This window comes from Tachypleus tridentatus, chromosome 10, assembly GCF_004210375.1.
Source record: "Tachypleus tridentatus isolate NWPU-2018 chromosome 10, ASM421037v1, whole genome shotgun sequence".
Lineage (NCBI taxonomy): Eukaryota > Metazoa > Arthropoda > Merostomata > Xiphosura > Limulidae > Tachypleus > Tachypleus tridentatus.
In genome coordinates, this window is record NC_134834.1 from 13,781,671 (window position 1) to 13,804,525 (window position 22,855).

At 35.0% G+C, this 22,855-nt stretch overlaps 1 protein-coding gene across 1 annotated transcript in view; it reads right to left on the reverse strand.

Moving 5' to 3' along the window:
- Positions 1-1,589: 1,589 nt before the first annotated feature.
- Positions 1,590-22,855, reverse strand: part of LOC143228758 (uncharacterized) — a 38,590-nt gene continuing 17,324 nt past the window's right edge. Inside the window, exon 2 of the mRNA XM_076460078.1 lies at positions 1,590-5,165. Within this exon, the coding sequence (XP_076316193.1) occupies positions 3,705-4,529 (825 nt within the window). The 5' untranslated portion in view covers positions 4,530-5,165 and the 3' untranslated portion in view covers positions 1,590-3,704. The remainder of the gene's footprint in view (positions 5,166-22,855) is intronic.

Here is a 22,855-nt window from a genome sequence, read left to right on the forward strand (position 1 = left end):
TATATTAAGTTGATCTACACTTTGTATTATACTATATTAAGTTGATCTACATTTTGTATTATACTATATTAAGTTGATCTACACTTTGTATTATACTATATTAAGTTGATGTACACTTTGTGTTATGCTATATTAAGTTTATCTACAGTGTGTTATACTATATTAAGTTGATCTACACTTTTGTATTATACTATATTAAGTTGATGTACACTTTGTGTTATACTATATTAAGTTGATCTACACTTTTGTATTATACTATATTAAGTTTATCTACAGTTTGTGTTATACCATATTAAGTTGATGTACACTTTGTGTTATACTATATTAAGTTGATGTACACTTTGTGTTATGCTATATTAAGTTTATCTACAGTTTGTGTTATACTATATTAAGTTGATCTACACTTTGTATTATACTATACTAAGAAGAACTACACTTTGTATTATACTATATTAAGTTGATCTACACTTTGTGTTATACTATATTAAGTTTATCTAGAGTTTATATTGTTATATTAAGTTGATCTACACGTTGTATTATGTTATGTTAAGTTGATCTACACTTTGTGTTATACTATATTACGTTGATCTACACTTTGTGTTATACTATATTAAGTTGATCTACATTTTGTATTATACTATATTAAGTTGATCTACACTTTTTATTATATTGTATTAAGTTGATCTACAGTTTATATTGTTATATTAAGTTCATCTACACATTGTATTTTATTAAGTTCATCTACACTTTGTATTATACTATATTAAGTTGATCTACACTTTGTATTATGTTATATTAAGTTGATCTATACCTTGTGTTATACTATATTAAGTTGATCTACCCCTGTTGTAGTAACGACAGATTTGTTTTTGGTTTTTGTGATCAACTAATATTGTTTTTTCAAGAAACAGTGAGTTATAAGGTGTCACCGAGTTCAGGCAGAAATAGGTCACTATATGAAAATTTTCAAGAATAATATTTTTTCTATATAATTCCATTCTACCTACCTACCTATGTATATATACGTATATATACATTACTTCAAATAAAAGACAGTTTGTTAAAATAATGAACTTGAGTTTTGATGGGCAAATTGATGTTGGAATGAACCACCTTGAATAATATTCTATATAGATATGTAATACATGTTGTTAGACATTAGGTTTTCATAATATTTAAACATAAATTTTCTGTTAAACTGTAGAAATATGAAAAACAGAATCCAATCATAAATAACCGTTTTCATGTGTCTCTTATTTCGTTTGTCTGTTTCTCATATTCGTGCAAAGTTGTCCGAGATGTTTGGTACGAGTCATAGTTAATAAGAAACATGAGAGAAGACAGTTAGTCCAAATAACACAACATTCCGTCAACTCCTGTTTCACCGAATAGTGAAAACGGATCGTTATCCTTATAAGGCACCCACGGTCCCAAAGTGCGGAGACCGACAGATTAACCCTCGAACCTTTCTCCATCCTGAAGGACAAACAGAATACGTTCCACCAACGATACTAAGACACCAGTATATTTATTATTATCTTTTCCACTGTATTACATACGATACTTTAATAGTTCGTAAAATATACAAGTACAAACAGTTTTTTTTTTAAACCAACCGTATACAACTATTAATAATTGTTACACTATTTGTTACAGTATCACAACAATGCAATTCTTCTCGGTCATTCATTGTAAAACGGAAACAACTATCTTTAACTTGTATTTTTCTGGACAACTAATTTTCTAGTTTTTCGGTTGTAAGTTGTTCGTGTATTTATTTAAAATATATGCGATTTCTTCTAAATTTCAATGAAAAGGTTTTAGGTTTAGCACCATCGACATATTAAAAGACCATATGAAAAAAAGAAACTTTTTCTGAGGAAAACATTGACTGGATTTTGCTTCTTTCTGCTCGTCATTTTTTGTCACGTGCGCGAGATAAACGGTGTTTTAATTTTTGCGCAAAACTACATAAAAGACGTTTGCGCATAGATGCACCCAGTCTTTAAATTAGAAGCTGCAGGGAGCGCAATTAGTGAGCAGCGATCACCCGCCAACTCTTGAGCGACAGAACAGAAAAATTTAACAGGTTTTCTTCCCTTCCAAATTAAACCTAATTTACAATATTTTACAAGGATCGTTCCTCTAGTGTAAAGCCCCGGCATGGCCAGGTGGGTTAAGGCGTTCGAATCGTAATCCGAGGGTCGCGGGTTCGAATACCCGTCGCACCAAACATGTTCGCCCTTTCAGCCGTGGGGGTGTTCAAATGTATTGGTGAATTCCACTATTCGTTGGTAAAAGAGTAGCTCAAGAGTTGGCGGTGGGTGGTGATGACTAGCTGCCTTCCCTCTAGTCTTACACTGCTAAATTAGGAACGGCTAGCGCAGATAGCCCTCGAGTAGCTTTGCACGAAATTCAAAACAAAACAAACCAATCGTCTAGCGTAGTACTTTAAAATATTTATTTTTTCTCGATGAAAATGATTGATTTGAATGGCTTGTTAAAAAGTGAAATTATTGGAGATGAGTCGTCAGGCTTGTATTAAACTCTCGAGTAGATTTGTTTGGTAAATTGAGCAAATTAGCGGCACACTAATACGTCGTTATTAAAGTGTGCTATCCCTAATACGTCATCATTAAAGTGGGCTTTCCCTAAAGTTTCACCAATTAACTATTTTGTATACGCCTGAGTTTTGAGCTGAGTAGCAATACACTGAGTTGTGGTGTAAAAAGAAATACATCAGTAATTTATTCTTAAGTACAACTCCACTGGGTCATTCTGCTGAAATTCAAGTAACATATTTTATGAAGAAAGCTACGATATTGTGTAAAACTAAGTATACAATTTCATTTTCTAATAAAGTTAAAGCCCTCTTCTGCTCATGGCGTTTTCTTTTCACCAGTTCCGTAGCATCATAGGGTTTCAGTTTCTATTTTAACACTGCTTTTAGTCTATCCCGTTCGCCAGTTTTAGGGCCCATTTGTGGGGGCACTTTACAACGCTTCTGATGTCATAAAACTGTTTTGAAACATTCCTCCAGATGACGCCGTTGGAAAAGCATGAACAAAGAACAGAAAGGAAATGATACAGTTGTGAAATAAGTGTATTCTTCTCGAATTTCATTTGGCAAAAGATTGACACAAAACGAATGTATATATTTTTAAGCCAAACTCGATGCGTTTCTCGAACGCAAAAAAAACACACACACACTACACACGAACACAGCCACGCACGTGAAACATAACCAAAACACAGGTGAAACAAAAATTCTTATATTTCTTTCTCGAAACATCAGCTCTTATTAAATAAATATAATTTATTGTCGTATTTTGGAAGCGAGTTTTTAGTTTAATATAAAATATTTATTGTAAAGTGTTTCCGTTTTACAATGTTTTGTACATTTATATAAATACGTTTCAGTAGATATAATGCATAATAAAACGTATTACTTAACTTTGATGACGAAATAACGGAGACGCGAAAAATAGCAAACAAAATTGTACAATAAGCTTCATAGACTGGTTTGAAACAGAGAACTGGAGTTACTGTTTGCGATTTCCTAACGTAACAATATATTGTTCATTGATTTTTTGTGGGCGTAACATGAGGTTTCCACGTGGCTGTAGCTACAAAAATATTGGATATATTCATCACGAGCTTCTAGATATACACCTGGCTTTTTTTCTTTGAAGTTCAAACTCTTGTTAGAGAATTTCTGCATTTGTTTGAATGGAAGCTCTTCTTGGAAAATGCTCTGTGAGGTCAATGTCCTCCGTTGCATCTTCATAAGGTCGTATAGAATATGGATGTGGCAGAGAAAGCATCATTTTCCTTACATCTGAAGACGTGGGATACTCGCTGCAAGCCTGTGCGGGCAAAGGTGTTGCTAATTTTATGGAACCTCCACCTGCAGAAGGCTTTAAATCTTGTAGTAAACTGGTGGTGAGTTGGTGCTCGAAGGGTTCCCACACTTCCCCACAGGTTTCGGTTACCTGACAGTCACTCGTTATTGGAATCTTCTTTTCATTATATACTTCTGATGGTAAGCGGAGGGACGACGTGCTTTCAACGTATACCGTTAGGGGGATATCTGTTTGTTCTGGGCACGTGGAGGGCGGTTCTGCAATGTACAAAGAAATGCTTCCACTATCAGAGGTGGTGTCGCCACTGTTGTTCCGCGTGGAGTGGCCTTCTTTTATCACTCCAGCACCGTCACCACACACCGACATCTGGTTAGTATTCTGCTGGTCACTGTGGTCCACCTTAAATTTACTCTTATAGAACAGAAACAACGTGAACAGCGTAATTAACCCTCCTAATGTCGCTGCTATCCGCACACCCGTCATTACGTCGTACGATTGGTAGAACTCCTCAGCTTTTCTAGCCTTGTACTCTGGAGATAAATAGTAGGTCTTAGAAAGATGACCGCGCCGATATGTCGGATATCTCGATCTCCATATCTCAGGCATCGAACTATTCGTTGATTTTCCACTAAGCAGCGAAGGCAGAATTGTCGTGTAATTCGTCATTTTCCAGAACGTTCCACTGATTTATTTAAAATGCGATTACGTATCAGTAACGGTTTTTAGATAGATAGATTTTATATATTTACATTTACCACACTTAACACCGTTCTACACCCTACCTAGAAGTGAGACAAAGTTTTCAGCTGTCAGTGTTGGAACGTTGAACGCTCTATAGACCGTGGTGATACACCGAAGACATTACGTCTGAAAACGTAATTGTTGAATGTCGTCGAACCTCTGTAAAGATTATTAGACTTTGTAGACGTTTCAGTCTTCCGTTCAGTTCTCATAGCTGTAAAAACAAGTTGCAGACGTTGTTAAACTCCAATAAAATTATTAGTATCATAGAAACAGTTTTTGGAGATGCGAATCAACTTTAAAATCCAAAGAACCGCAGAAACAAGTGACGGACGTTCGAAGCACTTTGTAGACGTTGAGAAATCATTATACAGTTATAAGAACATTAGAAACACCTTACAGCCATTGCCAATTCTGTGTAAAACTGTCACGATCATAGAAATACTGTGTAGCCTTTGTATAAGTAGTCAAGAACAACAAAGAGAAGCAACATCTGGATTTGTGGTGGTTTTTCGAACATCGTACTTGATTAGAACATCGAAGAGTTCTGTTACGGAGAGTCTGAAAAAACCAAAAAAATTACTTTATAATTTTTGCAAACAACAACAAACAGAGAAAAATTAGATAAACAAATTATTTATGTTTTATGTTTTAGAATAATTATCTAATTATTGATTATTTTAGATTGAATAATGAAAACAGTAAGGAAAACAGTTATAAAACGGAGTTAAAAGAAGACAAGGTAACTTAAAGACCTCTAGACGGCGCTGCCGTTTTTCGTTTCTTTGGTACATAAAATATAGAAAGAGCTCTTCAGTGTATCGTTTTCGTTCGAATACTCACGTGCACGAGAATACGTTCACGTCATATGGGTCTGTGCGTCGTCAAAGATACGTTATTTTGGTATTGGTAATTTCAACTTTGAAGAAACCGTATGCTTTATATAGACTTGGGCCAGAGAACCCTATAATATTCAGACGTAGCGTCTCTAATTTAGAACAGCCAATTAAAATAAAGGCAACCACCTACTAGCACCTACCGCCTATACGCTTACTCTTGAGTGAATACATAGAAGACATTATCACAGTCAAAGCTCTTCCAGGGCTTAAAGCGCAAACATTTACAGTAGTATAACACAGCTAGAGTTTTGTACCTTCCTACACACAGCCCGGCATGACATACTATCCACTAGATCAAACCCGACTTTATCACTTACCTCTCAGGTTACTTACGAGAGCAGTGGTTATAATTTGTCTTAGTGTAGAGTATTTGTGGCTACACGTAAAATGTAGAAACACGGGTATTTTAAAATCATTTTAGTCTACATTCGGTTCAAAAATGAACTTTCAGGCATCTCGTGAATTGGTTTTGTTTGAACTGAAGTGGCCCGGCATGGCCAAGCGTGTTAAGGCGTGCGGCTCGTAATCTGAGGGTCGCGGGTTTGCATCCCTGTCGCGCCAAACATGCTCGCCCTTTCAGCCGTGGGGGCGTTATAATGTTACGGTCAATCCCACTATTCGTTAGTAAAAGAGTAGCCCAAGAGTTGGCGGTGGGTGGTGATGACTAGCTGCCTTCCCTCTAGTCTTACACTGCTAAATTAGGGACGGCTAGCGCAGATAGCCCTCCAGTAGCTTTGTGCGAAATTCCAAAAACAAAGAGACAAACAATTGAACTCAAGCACAGAGTTACACAATGGACTATCTGCACTCTACCTCAACAAGTGTATATAACCCGGTTTCTAGCGTTGTAAGTCTGTAGGTCACAGCCGCGTCACAGAGGGAAGGGGGGAATATCTCGTGAAAATGGTTATTATCAGTTTGATAATTAATTATTTATTAGCCATTAGTAATTTTTGAGTGTGCAATGATTCGAAAGACGTATCTGAAAAGAAAGTGATACACAAACGAAGAAATTACCAGTTTAAGAGAGCTCAGTTTGCTTAAAGTTACAGTTGACTACGTTTGTTCACTTCGTGCTATAATAAATTCGTTAATCATTAACCATAACACTAATTTTCCAAGCCTATAACGTGATTTCGATAAATGGTCTAAGATTCAAATTTTTATTTTTGATTTTGGTTTGTTTGGAAATTCGCGCAAAGCTACACGAGGGCTATCTACACTAGTCGTCCTTAATTTATCAATGTAAGACTAAAGGGAAGGCAGCTAGTCACATTATAACGCCCCCACGGCTGAAAGAACGATCATGTTTGGTGTAATGGGGATTCGAACCCGCGACCCTCGGATTACGAGTCGAGTGCCTTATTCATCTGGCCATGCCAAGTCCCTTTATTTTTGAAAGATAAATATAACAGAAGAGGCTAATACAGAGGGGGCTAATGTCACAGAACCTTTCGCATTTTATGTTTGTTTGTTGTTAAGCACAAAGCTACACAATGCGCCCAGAATGGGTATCGAATCACGGTTTTTAGCGTTATAAGCTTTCAGACTAATCCTAAGCTACTGGAGAGCGCCATCTCGCGTTTGTATTGTATCACATACAATGCTCTGAAATATTTAAATTCCTTTGTATTTTTATTGCCTTTGTTTTTGGTCATTCTATACCAAAATGAAATGGTATTCACTTTCTAAACAGTTGCTCCTCACAGCAACGAAAAGTTTCAAATGTTTAAAATTTAAGTCTAACCTCTTTCAGTTGATGTTTCTTTACTGTAGCTATCAGTGCTATCCAGTTGTAAAAGAGAATTCGTTTTCAATTTCTATATCTTTCACTACGGCCTCAAGTAAGGAATAAAAACCACCTCAACAGTTGAGATGATTCATTAGCAATGTATGAATCTTTTCTACTGATTAAATGCCCCTCGCTTGTACAGAGGCAAGTCTACGGATTTACAACGCTAAAATCAAGGGTTCGATTCCCTGACGTGGCTTTGCTTTAAGAAAAAAAACAAAAACACACACACATACCGATTAAATCCCAATAGTGGTGGTTTATATCACAAAATTTGGTTCGCCACGACCTGTACTAATGTTGATAAACGAGGTTATTGCCTTATACTACTAAGTAAACCCAGCTTCTAAATCTACGTCTTACCCTGAAGCACAATCCAGACGAGGATGCACTCGCAGTGAAACTCGAATTAAAATACTGAACCAAAGCTGTTCAATGTTTACAATGTATCGCCACAATAGTAGCATACTGTTTACATGAAGCCAGATGGTTTCGGTATACATATTCATCAGATCGTTAAGATGGCTGTAATTACTTTCACTATATCTTTGGTTATAAAAGTCTGATAGAAGTTTTATGTTGGGCGTGAAATTGGCAATCATTTACTAGCACGTTCCTTTTCTTATTTTATGACAGCTCATATAGTAGGGAACTTCATTCTGTACCGCAAGTCACGTCCGTCAAATTTCATATATCAGGTGAAGGGAAACTTAACTGAAAGAGGTGTAACTGGGTCCTAATATACTACAGTGTTAACCTTGAAATACATTTCTGTGTTTATGAAGTAGAAGTTAAGTTACCTTCAAAGCTAATTGTTATTGTTTTCTTTATGTTTCGCAATGTGTATTACACGTTCGATTAATTTCTTGTTCGAACTACTACAGTTTTGGACTTGAAACAATGAACCTCTGTATATGTAAGATAGTTTTAAACTTTTCGATGACAGCAACGCGATATTACACCAGCCATAATCTTGTGTTAAAACAACAATGTCACACCAGCCATAATCAGATGTTAAAACAATAATGTCATACCAGCCATAATCAGATGTTAAAACAACAATGTCACATCAGCCATAATCAGATGTTAAAACAACAATGTCACACCAGCCATAATCAGATGTTAAAACAACAATGTCATAGCAGCCATAATCAGATGTTAAAACAACAATGTCACACCAGCCATAATCAGATGTTAAAACAACAATGTCATAGCAGCCATAATCAGATGTTAAAACAACAATGTCATACCAGCCATAATCAGATGTTAAAACAATAATGTCATACCAGCCATAATCAGATGTTAAAACAACAATGTCATACCAGCCATAATCAGATGTTAAAACAATAATGTCATACCAGCCATAATCAGATGTTAAAACAACAATGTCACATCAGCCATAATCAGATGTTAAAACAACAATGTCACACCAGCCATAATCAGATGTTAAAACAACAATGTCATAGCAGCCATAATCAGATGTTAAAACAACAATGTCACACCAGCCATAATCAGATGTTAAAACAACAATGTCATAGCAGCCATAATCAGATGTTAAAACAACAATGTCATACCAGCCATAATCAGATGTTAAAACAATAATGTCATACCAGCCATAATCAGATGTTAAAACAACAATGTCACATCAGCCATAATCAGATGTTAAAACAACAATGTCACACCAGCCATAATCAGATGTTAAAACAACAATGTCACATCAGCCATAATCAGATGTTAAAACAACAATGTCACACCAGCCATAATCAGATGTTAAAACAACAATGTCACACCAGCCATAATCAGATGTTAAAACAATAATGTCATACCAGCCATAATCAGATGTTAAAACAACAATGTCACATCAGCCATAATCAGATGTTAAAACAACAATGTCACACCAGCCATAATCAGATGTTAAAACAACAATGTCATAGCAGCCATAATCAGATGTTAAAACAACAATGTCACACCAGCCATAATCAGATGTTAAAACAACAATGTCATAGCAGCCATAATCAGATGTTAAAACAACAATGTCATACCAGCCATAATCAGATGTTAAAACAACAATGACATACCAGTCATAATCAGATGTTAAAAACAACAGTATTACACCAGTCATAATCAGATGTTAAAACAACGTCATACCAGCCATAATCAGATGTTAAAACAACAATGCCATACCAGTCATAATCAGATGTTAAAACAACAATGTCACACCAGCCATAATCAGATGTTAAAACAACAATGTCACACCAGCCATAATCAGATGTTAAAACAACAATGTCATACCAGCCATAATCAGATGTTAAAACAACGTCATACCAGCCATAATCAGATGTTAAAACAACAATGCCATACCAGTCATAATCAGATGTTAAAACAACAATGTCATACCAGTCATAATCAGATGTTAAAACAACAATGTCACATCAGCCATAATCAGATGTTAAAACAACAATTTCATACCAGCCATAATCAGATGTTAAAACAACAATGTCACACCAGCCATAATCAGATGTTAAAACAACAATGTCACATCAGCCATAATCAGATGTTAAAACAACAATGTCACATCAGCCATAATCAGATGTTAAAACAATAATGTCATACCAGCCATAATCAGATGTTAAAACAACAGTATCACACCAGTCATAATCAGATGTTAAAACAACAATGTCACATCAGCCATAATCAGATGTTAAAACAACAATGTCACATCAGCCATAATCAGATGTTAAAACAACAATGTCACATCAGCCATAATAAGATGTTAAAACAACAATGTCACATCAGCCATAATCAGATGTTAAAACAATAATGTCATACCAGCCATAATCAGATGTTAAAACAACAATGTCACATCAGCCATAATCAGATGTTAAAAACAACAGTATTACACCAGTCATAATCAGATGTTAAAACAACGCCATACCAGTCATAATCAGATGTTAAAACAACAGTATTACACCAGTCATAATCAGATGTTAAAACAACGCCATACCAGTCATAATCAGATGTTAAAACAACAATGTCACACCAGCCATAATCAGATGTTAAAACAACAATGTCATACCAGCCATAATCAGATGTTAAAACAACAATGCCATACCAGTCATAATCAGATGTTAAAAACAACAGTATCACACCAGTCATAATCAGATGTTAAAACAACGTCATACCAGCCATAATCAGATGTTAAAACAACAATGCCATACCAGTCATAATCAGATGTTAAAACAACAATGCCATACCAGTCATAATCAGATGTTAAAACAACAATGTCATACCAGCCATAATCAGATGTTAAAACAACAGTATCACACCAGTCATAATCAGATGTTAAAACAACAATGTCACATCAGCCATAATCAGATGTTAAAACAACAATGTCACATCAGCCATAATCAGATGTTAAAACAACAATGTCACATCAGCCATAATCAGATGTTAAAACAACAATGTCACATCAGCCATAATCAGATGTTAAAACAATAATGTCACACCAGCCATAATCAGATGTTAAAACAACAATGTCACATCAGCCATAATCAGATGTTAAAACAACAATGTCACATCAGCCATAATCAGATGTTAAAACAACAATGTCACATCAGCCATAATCAGATGTTAAAACAATAATGTCATACCAGCCATAATCAGATGTTAAAACAACAATGTCACACCAGCCATAATCAGATGTTAAAACAACAATATCACACAGCCATAATCAGATGTTAAAACAATAATGTCATACCAGCCATAATCAGATGTTAAAACAACAATGTCACACCAGCCATAATCAGATGTTAAAACAATAATGTCATACCAGCCATAATCAGATGTTAAAACAACGTCATACCAGCCATAATCAGATGTTAAAACAACAATGCCATACCAGTCATAATCAGATGTTAAAACAACAATGTCATACCAGTCATAATCAGATGTTAAAACAACAATGTCACATCAGCCATAATCAGATGTTAAAACAACAATTTCATACCAGCCATAATCAGATGTTAAAACAACAATGTCACACCAGCCATAATCAGATGTTAAAACAACAATGTCACATCAGCCATAATCAGATGTTAAAACAACAATGTCACATCAGCCATAATCAGATGTTAAAACAATAATGTCATACCAGCCATAATCAGATGTTAAAACAACAGTATCACACCAGTCATAATCAGATGTTAAAACAACAATGTCACATCAGCCATAATCAGATGTTAAAACAACAATGTCACATCAGCCATAATCAGATGTTAAAACAACAATGTCACATCAGCCATAATAAGATGTTAAAACAACAATGTCACATCAGCCATAATCAGATGTTAAAACAACAATGCCATACCAGTCATAATCAGATGTTAAAACAACAATGTCATACCAGTCATAATCAGATGTTAAAACAACAATGTCACATCAGCCATAATCAGATGTTAAAACAACAATTTCATACCAGCCATAATCAGATGTTAAAACAAGAATGTCACACCAGCCATAATCAGATGTTAAAACAACAATGTCACATCAGCCATAATCAGATGTTAAAACAACAATGTCACATCAGCCATAATCAGATGTTAAAACAATAATGCCATACCAGTCATAATCAGATGTTAAAACAACAGTATCACACCAGTCATAATCAGATGCTAAAACAACGTCATACCAGCCATAATCAGATGTTAAAACAACAATGCCATACCAGTCATAATCAGATGTTAAAACAACAATGTCATACCAGCCATAATCAGATGTTAAAACAACAGTATCACACCAGTCATAATCAGATGTTAAAACAACAATGTCACATCAGCCATAATCAGATGTTAAAACAACAATGTCACATCAGCCATAATCAGATGTTAAAACAACAATGTCACATCAGCCATAATCAGATGTTAAAACAACAATGTCACATCAGCCATAATCAGATGTTAAAACAACAATGTCACATCAGCCATAATCAGATGTTAAAACAACAATGTCACATCAGCCATAATCAGATGTTAAAACAACAATGTCACATCAGCCATAATAAGATGTTAAAACAACAATGTCACATCAGCCATAATCAGATGTTAAAACAACAATGCCATACCAGTCATAATCAGATGTTAAAACAACAATGTCATACCAGTCATAATCAGATGTTAAAACAACAATGTCACATCAGCCATAATCAGATGTTAAAACAACAATTTCATACCAGCCATAATCAGATGTTAAAACAACAATGTCACACCAGCCATAATCAGATGTTAAAACAACAATGTCACATCAGCCATAATCAGATGTTAAAACAACAATGTCACATCAGCCATAATCAGATGTTAAAACAATAATGTCATACCAGCCATAATCAGATGTTAAAACAACAGTATCACACCAGTCATAATCAGATGTTAAAACAACAATGTCACATCAGCCATAATCAGATGTTAAAACAACAATGTCACATCAGCCATAATCAGATGTTAAAACAACAATGTCACATCAGCCATAATAAGATGTTAAAACAACAATGTCACATCAGCCATAATCAGATGTTAAAACAATAATGTCATACCAGCCATAATCAGATGTTAAAACAACAATGTCACATCAGCCATAATCAGATGTTAAAAACAACAGTATTACACCAGTCATAATCAGATGTTAAAACAACGCCATACCAGTCATAATCAGATGTTAAAAACAACAGTATTACACCAGTCATAATCAGATGTTAAAACAACGCCATACCAGTCATAATCAGATGTTAAAACAACAATGTCACACCAGCCATAATCAGATGTTAAAACAACAATGTCATACCAGCCATAATCAGATGTTAAAACAACAATGCCATACCAGTCATAATCAGATGTTTAAAACAACAGTATCACACCAGTCATAATCAGATGTTAAAACAACGTCATACCAGCCATAATCAGATGTTAAAACAACAATGCCATACCAGTCATAATCAGATGTTAAAACAACAATGCCATACCAGTCATAATCAGATGTTAAAACAACAATGTCATACCAGCCATAATCAGATGTTAAAACAACAGTATCACACCAGTCATAATCAGATGTTAAAACAACAATGTCACATCAGCCATAATCAGATGTTAAAACAACAATGTCACATCAGCCATAATCAGATGTTAAAACAACAATGTCACATCAGCCATAATCAGATGTTAAAACAACAATGTCACATCAGCCATAATCAGATGTTAAAACAATAATGTCACACCAGCCATAATCAGATGTTAAAACAACAATGTCACATCAGCCATAATCAGATGTTAAAACAACAATGTCACATCAGCCATAATCAGATGTTAAAACAACAATGTCACATCAGCCATAATCAGATGTTAAAACAATAATGTCATACCAGCCATAATCAGATGTTAAAACAACAATATCACACAGCCATAATCAGATGTTAAAACAATAATGTCATACCAGCCATAATCAGATGTTAAAACAACAATGTCACACCAGCCATAATCAGATGTTAAAACAATAATGTCATACCAGCCATAATCAGATGTTAAAACAATAATGTCATACCAGCCATAATCAGATGTTAAAACAACAATATCACACAGCCATAATCAGATGTTAAAACAATAATGTTATACCAGCCATAATCAGATGTTAAAACAACAATATCACACAGCCATAATCAGATGTTAAAACAATAATGTCATACCAGCCATAATCAGATGTTAAAACAATAATGTCATACCAGCCATAATCAGATGTTAAAACAATAATGTCATACCAGCCATAATCAGATGTTAAAACAACAATGTCATACCAGCCATAATCAGATGTTAAAACAATAATGTCATAACAGCCATAATCAGATGTTAAAAACAACAATGTCACACCAGCCATAATCAGATGTTAAAACAACAATATCACACAGCCATAATCAGATGTTAAAACAATAATGTCATACCAGCCATAATCAGATGTTAAAACAATAATGTCATACCAGCCATAATCAGATGTTAAAACAACAATGTCATACCAGCCATAATCAGATGTTAAAACAACAATGTCACATCAGCCATAATCAGATGTTAAAACAATAATGTCATACCAGCCATAATCAAATGTTAAAACAACAATGTCACATCAGCCATAATCAGATGTCAAAACAAGAATGTCACATCAGCCATAATCAGATGTTAAAACAATAATGTCATACCAGCCATAATCAGATGTTAAAACAACAGTATCACACCAGTCATAATCAGATGTTAAAACAACAATGTCACATCAGCCATAATCAGATGTTAAAACAATAATGTCATACCAGCCATAATCAGATGTTAAAACAATAATGTCATACCAGCCATAATCAGATGTTAAAACAACAACGTCATACCAGCCATAATCAGATGTTAAAACAATAATGTCACACCAGCCATAATCAGATGTTAAAACAACAATGTCATACCAGCCATAATCAGATGTTAAAACAACAATGTCACACCAGCCATAATCAGATGTTAAAACAATAATGTCATACCAGCCATAATCAGATGTTAAAACAACAATGTCACATCAGCCATAATCAGATGTTAAAACAACAATGTCACACCAGCCATAATCAGATGTTAAAACAACAATGTCATACCAGCCATAATCAGATGTTAAAACAACAATGTCATACCAGCCATAATCAGATGTTAAAACAACAATGCCATACCAGTCATAATCAGATGTTAAAACAACAATGTCACACCAGCCATAATCAGATGTTAAAACAACAATGTCATACCAGCCATAATCAGATGTTAAAACAACGTCATACCAGCCATAATCAGATGTTAAAACAACAATGCCATACCAGTCATAATCAGATGTTAAAAACAACAGTATCACACCAGTCAAAATCAGATGTTAAAACAACGTCATACCAGCCATAATCAGATGTTAAAACAACAATGCCATACCAGCCATAATCAGATGTTAAAACAACAATGTCATACCAGCCATAATCAGATGTTAAAACAACGTCATACCAGCCATAATCAGATGTTAAAACAACAATGCCATACCAGTCATAATCAGATGTTAAAACAACAATGTCATACCAGTCATAATCAGATGTTAAAACAACGTCATACCAGCCATAATCAGATGTTAAAACAACAATGCCATACCAGTCATAATCAGATGTTAAAACAACGTCATACCAGCCATAATCAGATGTTAAAACAACAATGCCATACCAGTCATAATCAGATGTTAAAACAACAATGTCATACCAGCCATAATCAGATGTTAAAACAACGTCATACCAGCCATAATCAGATGTTAAAAGAACAATGCCATACCAGTCATAATCAGATGTTAAAACAACAATGTCATACCAGTCATAATCAGATGTTAAAACAACGTCATACCAGCCATAATCAGATGTTAAAACAACAATGCCATACCAGTCATAATCAGATGTTAAAACAACAATGTCATACCAGCCATAATCAGATGTTAAAACAACAATGTCATACCAGTCATAATCAGATGTTAAAACAACAATGTCATACCAGCCATAATCAGATGTTAAAACAACAGTATCACACCAGTCATAATCAGATGCTAAAACAACGTCATACCAGCCATAATCAGATGTTAAAACAACAATGCCATACCAGTCATAATCAGATGTTAAAAACAACAGTATCACACCAGTCATAATCAGATGTTAAAACAACAGTATCACACCAGTCATAATCAGATGTTAAAACAACAATGTCATACCAGCCATAATCAGATGTTAAAACAACAATGCCATACCAGTCATAATCAGATGTTAAAAACAACAATATTACACCAGTCATAATCAGATGTTAAAACAACGTCATACCAGCCATAATCAGATGTTAAAACAACAATGCCATACCAGTCATAATCAGATGTTAAAACAACAATGTCACACCAGCCATAATAAGATGTTAAAACAACAATGTCACACCAGCCATAATCAGATGTTAAAACAACAATGTCATACCAGTCATAATCAGATGTTAAAACAACAATGTCATACCAGCCATAATCAGATGTTAAAACAACAGTATCACACCAGTCATAATCAGATGTTAAAAACAACAGTATCACACCAGTCATAATCAGATGTTAAAACAACAATGTCATACCAGCCATAATCAGATGTTAAAACAACAATGCCATACCAGTCATAATCAGATGTTAAAAACAACAGTATTACACCAGTCATAATCAGATGTTAAAACAACGTCATACCAGCCATAATCAGATGTTAAAACAACAATGCCATACCAGCCATAATCAGATGTTAAAACAACAATGTCACACCAGCCATAATCAGATGTTAAAACAACAATGTCATACCAGCCATAATCAGATGTTAAAACAACGTCATACCAGCCATAATCAGATGTTAAAACAACAATGCCATACCAGTCATAATCAGATGTTAAAAACAACAGTATCACACCAGTCATAATCAGATGTTAAAACAACGTCATACCAGCCATAATCAGATGTTAAAACAACAATGCCATACCAGTCATAATCAGATGTTAAAACAACAATGCCATACCAGTCATAATCAGATGTTAAAACAACAATGTCATACCAGCCATAATCAGATGTTAAAACAACAGTATCACACCAGTCATAATCAGATGTTAAAACAACGTCATACCAGCCATAATCAGCTGTTAAAACAACAATGCCATACCAGCCATAATCAGATGTTAAAACAACAGTATCACACCAGTCATAATCAGATGTTAAAAACAACAATGTCATACCAGCCATAATCAGATGTTAAAACAACAATGTCATACCAGCCATAATCAGATGCTAAAACAACGTCATACCAGCCATAATCAGATGTTAAAAACAATAAAAATACCCCACCTCGGTAGTCCTAATCAAGTTAAAACCAACAGATATTCGTGTTAGAGCACACAAAATTCAAGCAATATTTGTTCTGTTTCTGTGCAGGCATCAATCCTGCCTGACTAAGTCATGTCATAGAAAAATAAACTTCCTTTTGCTGAAATCAGTTCTACTGTTTCTTCTAATGATGCAGCTTCAAGATAGACGGTGTTATTTCTTCGTAGATTGATGTTCTACTGGGAAAAGGGCCAGTTGGAAGGATGATATTTGTGCCTTATCTTATCAACCATAACACTTACGAGTGAGCAAACACTGCGTTGCCCTGGTAACTCAACCATCAATACAACGACCACAACCCAATGATTTTATTGGTGTATTTTGCCAGTGAGAAACAACCTGGTGAAGTGAAATCTCCGTTAAGGGGATCAGTAACAAATCAAGGTAACAATACGTAACTGTCTCGAATAAAACAAAAAGATAGCACTGGTATCGATCCAAACTCCAAGCTGAAGATTATGACCATATGTTAGTGTCTAACTGTTCACAAAATCAATATAACTAGCTGAATACATCTTGTAGAGCAGAAGATCTGGTGACAAAATAAAAGTGTCATATAGACAAGACAGGGGGGGTACAAAATAGAAGTGTCATATAGACAAGACAGTGAGGGTACAAAATAGAAGTGTCATATAGACAAGACAGTGGGGGTACAAAATAGAAGTGTCATATAGACAAGACAGTGGGGGTACAAAATAGAAGTGTCATATAGACAAGACAGTGAGGGTACAAAATAGAAGTGTCATATAGATAGGACAGTTGGGGTACAAAATAGAAGTGTCATATAGACAAGACAGTGGGGGTACAAAATAGAAGTGTCATATAGACAAGACAGTGGGGGTACAAAATAGAAGTGGCATATAGACAAGACAGTGGGGGGTACAAAACAGAAGTGGCATATAGACAGGACAGTGGGGCAACAAAATAGAAGTGTCATATAGACAAGACAGTGGGGGTACAAAATAGAAGTGTCATATATAGACAAGACAGTGGGGTACAAAATAGAAGTGTCATATAGACAAGACAGTGGGGCAACAAAAACAGAAGTGTATCCATAGACAGGACAGTGGGGCACAAAATAGAAGTGTCATATAGACAAGACAGTGGGGCAACAAAACAGAAGTGTCATACATAAAGAAAAGACAGCAAAGTACAAAACAGAAGTGTCATATGAGACAAGACAGTGGGGATACAAAACAGAAGTGTCATATAGACAGGACAGTGGGGCAACAAAACAGGAGTGTCATATAGACAGTGACAGTGGGGGCACAAAATAGAAGTGTCATATAGACAGTGACAGTGGGGGTACAAAATAGAAGTGTCATATAGAGAAGACAGTGGGGGTACAAAATAGAAGTGTCATATAGACAAGACAGTGGGGGTACAAAATAGAAGTGTCATATAGACAAGACAGTGGGGGTACAAAATAGAAGTGGCATATAGACAAGACAGTTGGGGTACAAAATAGAAGTGTCATATAGACAAGACAGTGGGGATACGAAATAGAAGTGTCATATAGACAGGACAGTGGGGGTACAAAATAGGAGTGTCGTATAGACAAGACAGTGGGGGTACAAAATAGAAGTGTCATGTAGACAAGACAGTCTTACAGTTACAGACAAAACGTTACATATAAATTAATATAATAGCACAATTCTACAAAAGAGCTGTTTCAAAACTTTGTGTTTGATAATTAAAATATGCAAATGAAAATAATAAAAAAGTCTTTGGAATGACTTTGTAAAATCATATATGGTAACAAATAACTACAGCTAACCTAATTATCTTTCGTTAATGAAATACGTGGGTTTCAAATAGACAGCGAGTGTCTGCGTCTTACATTACTTAGAGTTATGTATATGCACTTCTTATGGAAAAGTGACACACAACTCTACATTTTACAGAACGTAATAGAATTTTGAGAATAACTTAAGTTACCTTTGAGATTTTTCAAAAGAACAAACAGCCTTAATGACAGTGTCCGAAAAGAACCACCCAGAGGTTCAAGCTAATATAGTCTCTACTTGCGCTGTGAAAAACAGCTTGGCTTATTGCAGGATCGCAACCACCCAACATTTCAACCAGGACTCCCTATACGTCACGAGGTCACGTGACGTTTTACGTTATTAACATAAGAGTTGGGTCGAAGTACATCAAAATAATTTTTACTAACTTAAGACTTTTAGTTTACATTTAAAAAAGAACTTCTCAGAGAGTTTAGTAATCGATACTTAAAGTTAGATTTCTACAAAAAAAGATAAAAAATATCTTCTTAAATATTTTAAAGTGACGAAGAAAGATAACACTCACGTCAGAGTGAATTATTCAAATCTCTTAATAAATGAAAAAATATTTTTTTTTCAGTTGGCTTCAAGTAAAAAATTTTAATAACCAGTAAGAAAAGTGAAAATAACAGCGTGATTTTCACACCTTGTTTTCTACTCGAGGGTTTTCAAGAGTTAAGTTATGAAAAAGTAGAATCCATCTTCCACTGATTAGGTTAACTCACTTGTTAATTACACATTTAAATTTATGTATGTTACCATGTATTCTCTCATCGTAAATTTTGCGTGAACGTTAGAAAAGTGAAGTGCTTATCAATTGTCAAATTAACCGACAAACATCACGGGTTAATTACACCTAATGAAACACCTATGACGGCTTCTTAATTATGCATTTCCACGGTTTGGTGAATAAGGCTTGTTAAGACTCAAGTTGTCCTTTAGAATACCAGAGGAAGGCTAGTTCAGAGGGTAACTCTCCTTTCAACCATACACACATTCCATCTTGTTTAAGACCAGGAAGTCCTTAAGCACGTGACAAGGAGAAGAGTTATCACTATACAAGCTACAAGCAAATACCTAAATATACCGTTTTTAATCCAAACGAGAATTGTCCGCCAATAGCGTAACACAAGCTCAAGAAACAACTTTAGTCTCTGTCGGATATAACTAATGCAATATTGTAACAATGTTGAAAACTGGCTTTATTTTTTTAAATACAAAAAAATGAGTACTTCAGACAATCATCTAAATATAATACTTAAGAACTGTGAAAAACAACAAGATAAACTTTGAAAACACAAGCTCTCACCTGATCTTGTCAAACTGAAACATTACTTATGAGATTATAAGACGATTGTTTTGCCACGATACGCAGTGGTAAGGAGGTGAAAACGTTTTTACAGGAGTTATATTGTTATTTCTCTCCTATGCTTTGAATGTTAACAAACAACACACAACAGAAAAAAATATGATCATATAATCAGATAACAAAGATGTCTTCAGACCAGGAATTTAGGATTTCCAAGACAGATATATTTCTTGTAATCGATGGTATTGAAAAATACAACGGAGTATGAAGTAACTTTGGAGACGTTGACCATTCAGAGATTTGCGAACAGGCATTCCCCATCTGTAGTCAAAGAGCAGTGTTTTTGTTGTAGTTGAGAATCCACAAACACAAAGGTCAGTGTCAAAAGTCGTTCAGGTAACATCACACTACAAAAAATCATTTCTTTTGGGAAAAGCAATACACGTGATGTGAACAAAGATGGTTTCCATTCACATATTCGCTGAACTTTCGGAGAATGAAGCGATGATTCATACTATTTTATATTAGCGCAGACTGAATTAGGGGGGGGGGCTGTTGTCTTCTATTTTTATGTATTCACTAGATTCACCATAAATAAGTGAAGCTTTTTTTGCTCTTCTCTGTATTTTGCTCCCAAATCCAGCCCGTGCACACGAGCACGTGCTAGTACTTCTGCACGATTAGAATGTGGTAACAGATATTGGAGAGCTGTCGTTTTCATTACACTAGACGGATTATGGTGACTAAACAAGAATATGTGGTACGCTTTGAGCTGGAAAGTTATAGAAAGGCGTTCTTATCAGGATGTACTGTTTAAATAGAGCATTAGTAGACATCAACTACAAGGAAGCGGTAAGGCTCCTCGATCGTTTTAGTATAACGTACAAAATCCTTTCTGTTATGTATAAACGTATTTTAAGCAATCCCTTAATTACTACATAGCGCTGTCGAAGTTGTTGTTTTTTTATAATTTAGACATAAGTTTCAATCTATTCCTATAATGTTCAACTTCGTGTGATGTGAAAAGTACATTACAAACTAGATTTAATATGAATGACTGCACCATAGACTTATTATTTCACTGCTTTTCCTTGTCTTTTCTTATTTACAAATATCTTATTCGACACTGGATACTTATTATATAAATATACTGTAAATTACTTACATCTAGCAAGGAAGAATAAACGATAAACATTGAGTTTTCTGTAGTCCAATGACAAACATTATCGTATCAGTAGGCTTAACTGATATACGAAAGTCACGATGCGAGCATAAAAAGCTATCCTTATTGTTGTTTTTTTTTAATTTCGCGCAAAGCTGCTCGAGGGCTATCTGCGCTAGCCATCCTTAACTTAGCAGTGTAAGACAAGAGGGAAGGCAGCTAGTCATCACCACCCACCGCCCACTCTTGGGGTGCTTTTTTACCAACGAATAATGGGATTGACCGTCACATTATAACGCCTCCACGGCTGAATATGCGAGCATATTTGGTGCGACCGGGATTCGAACCCTCGACCCTTAGATTACGAGTCGGATGCCTTAACTCACCTGACCAAAAGAATGTATAACAATATGTCCACCACACTACATCTGCTGTATAGAATCCCTTTCCTGTATACCAGTGTTTGAAGCTTTTACTTCTTGTTAACTAATTTAAAATAAATATTTCGTTTTAGATCCCGTATCTCTCTCTCTCTACGAAATTGCTGGTTTCTCGCTTGTTGAAGATAGATTAATCTTCTATTTTCTGTAATGTCCTATAGCGGGGATTCGAACCCTTGACCTTCGGAGTCGAGTGCCTTATCCACCTGGCCTTGACGGGTCGTCGTTCTTGTTAGGATAGTTTCTCAAGATAAATATAAGTAGTTTATCTATTAGTTCTTCCTCAAACATCGTTTAGTTTCTGTTTTTTAAACCATGAACTTGTTTATCATCTTCAATGTTGTAGTTTTTTTTCACTTATATGTAACTAACTCTCTAATTCATCGATTTTCCCACTCACCCAAAAATCACCGTAAGAAAATATCGTTATGTGAAACGTCCATAAAGAGTGTTTGGTTTCACGATTAGTAAAAGCCACAGGAATGTTAAAAAAAGTAAAAACTAAGTTATTTTAGTGAAACTATAATAAAATGGACAATACTCCATTAACATAAAGTGACTGAACTGTCTTGAACAGCAACTTGAACTGGCAGAAAGAAAAATCGAGCACATAACAACGTTTCTTATTCTTGGCAAAAGTTTTTTTATCTCTACAGATGTGATATGTTACTTTTTTGTTATCTGTCACCCCTGTTTTTAACTATTTCATATGTCTTCTTGCGCAAAGCTGCATAACGAGCAATTTGCACGGGGAAATCGAACCCAATATTTTAGCATTGTATGACAATTCTGTTACGGCTAACCCACTGGAGGACAGATTCCATCTGCACCTTTAAAATCGTTTCTCTGAATTCTTGTCTTACCTTCAGCAATTATATAATTATAGT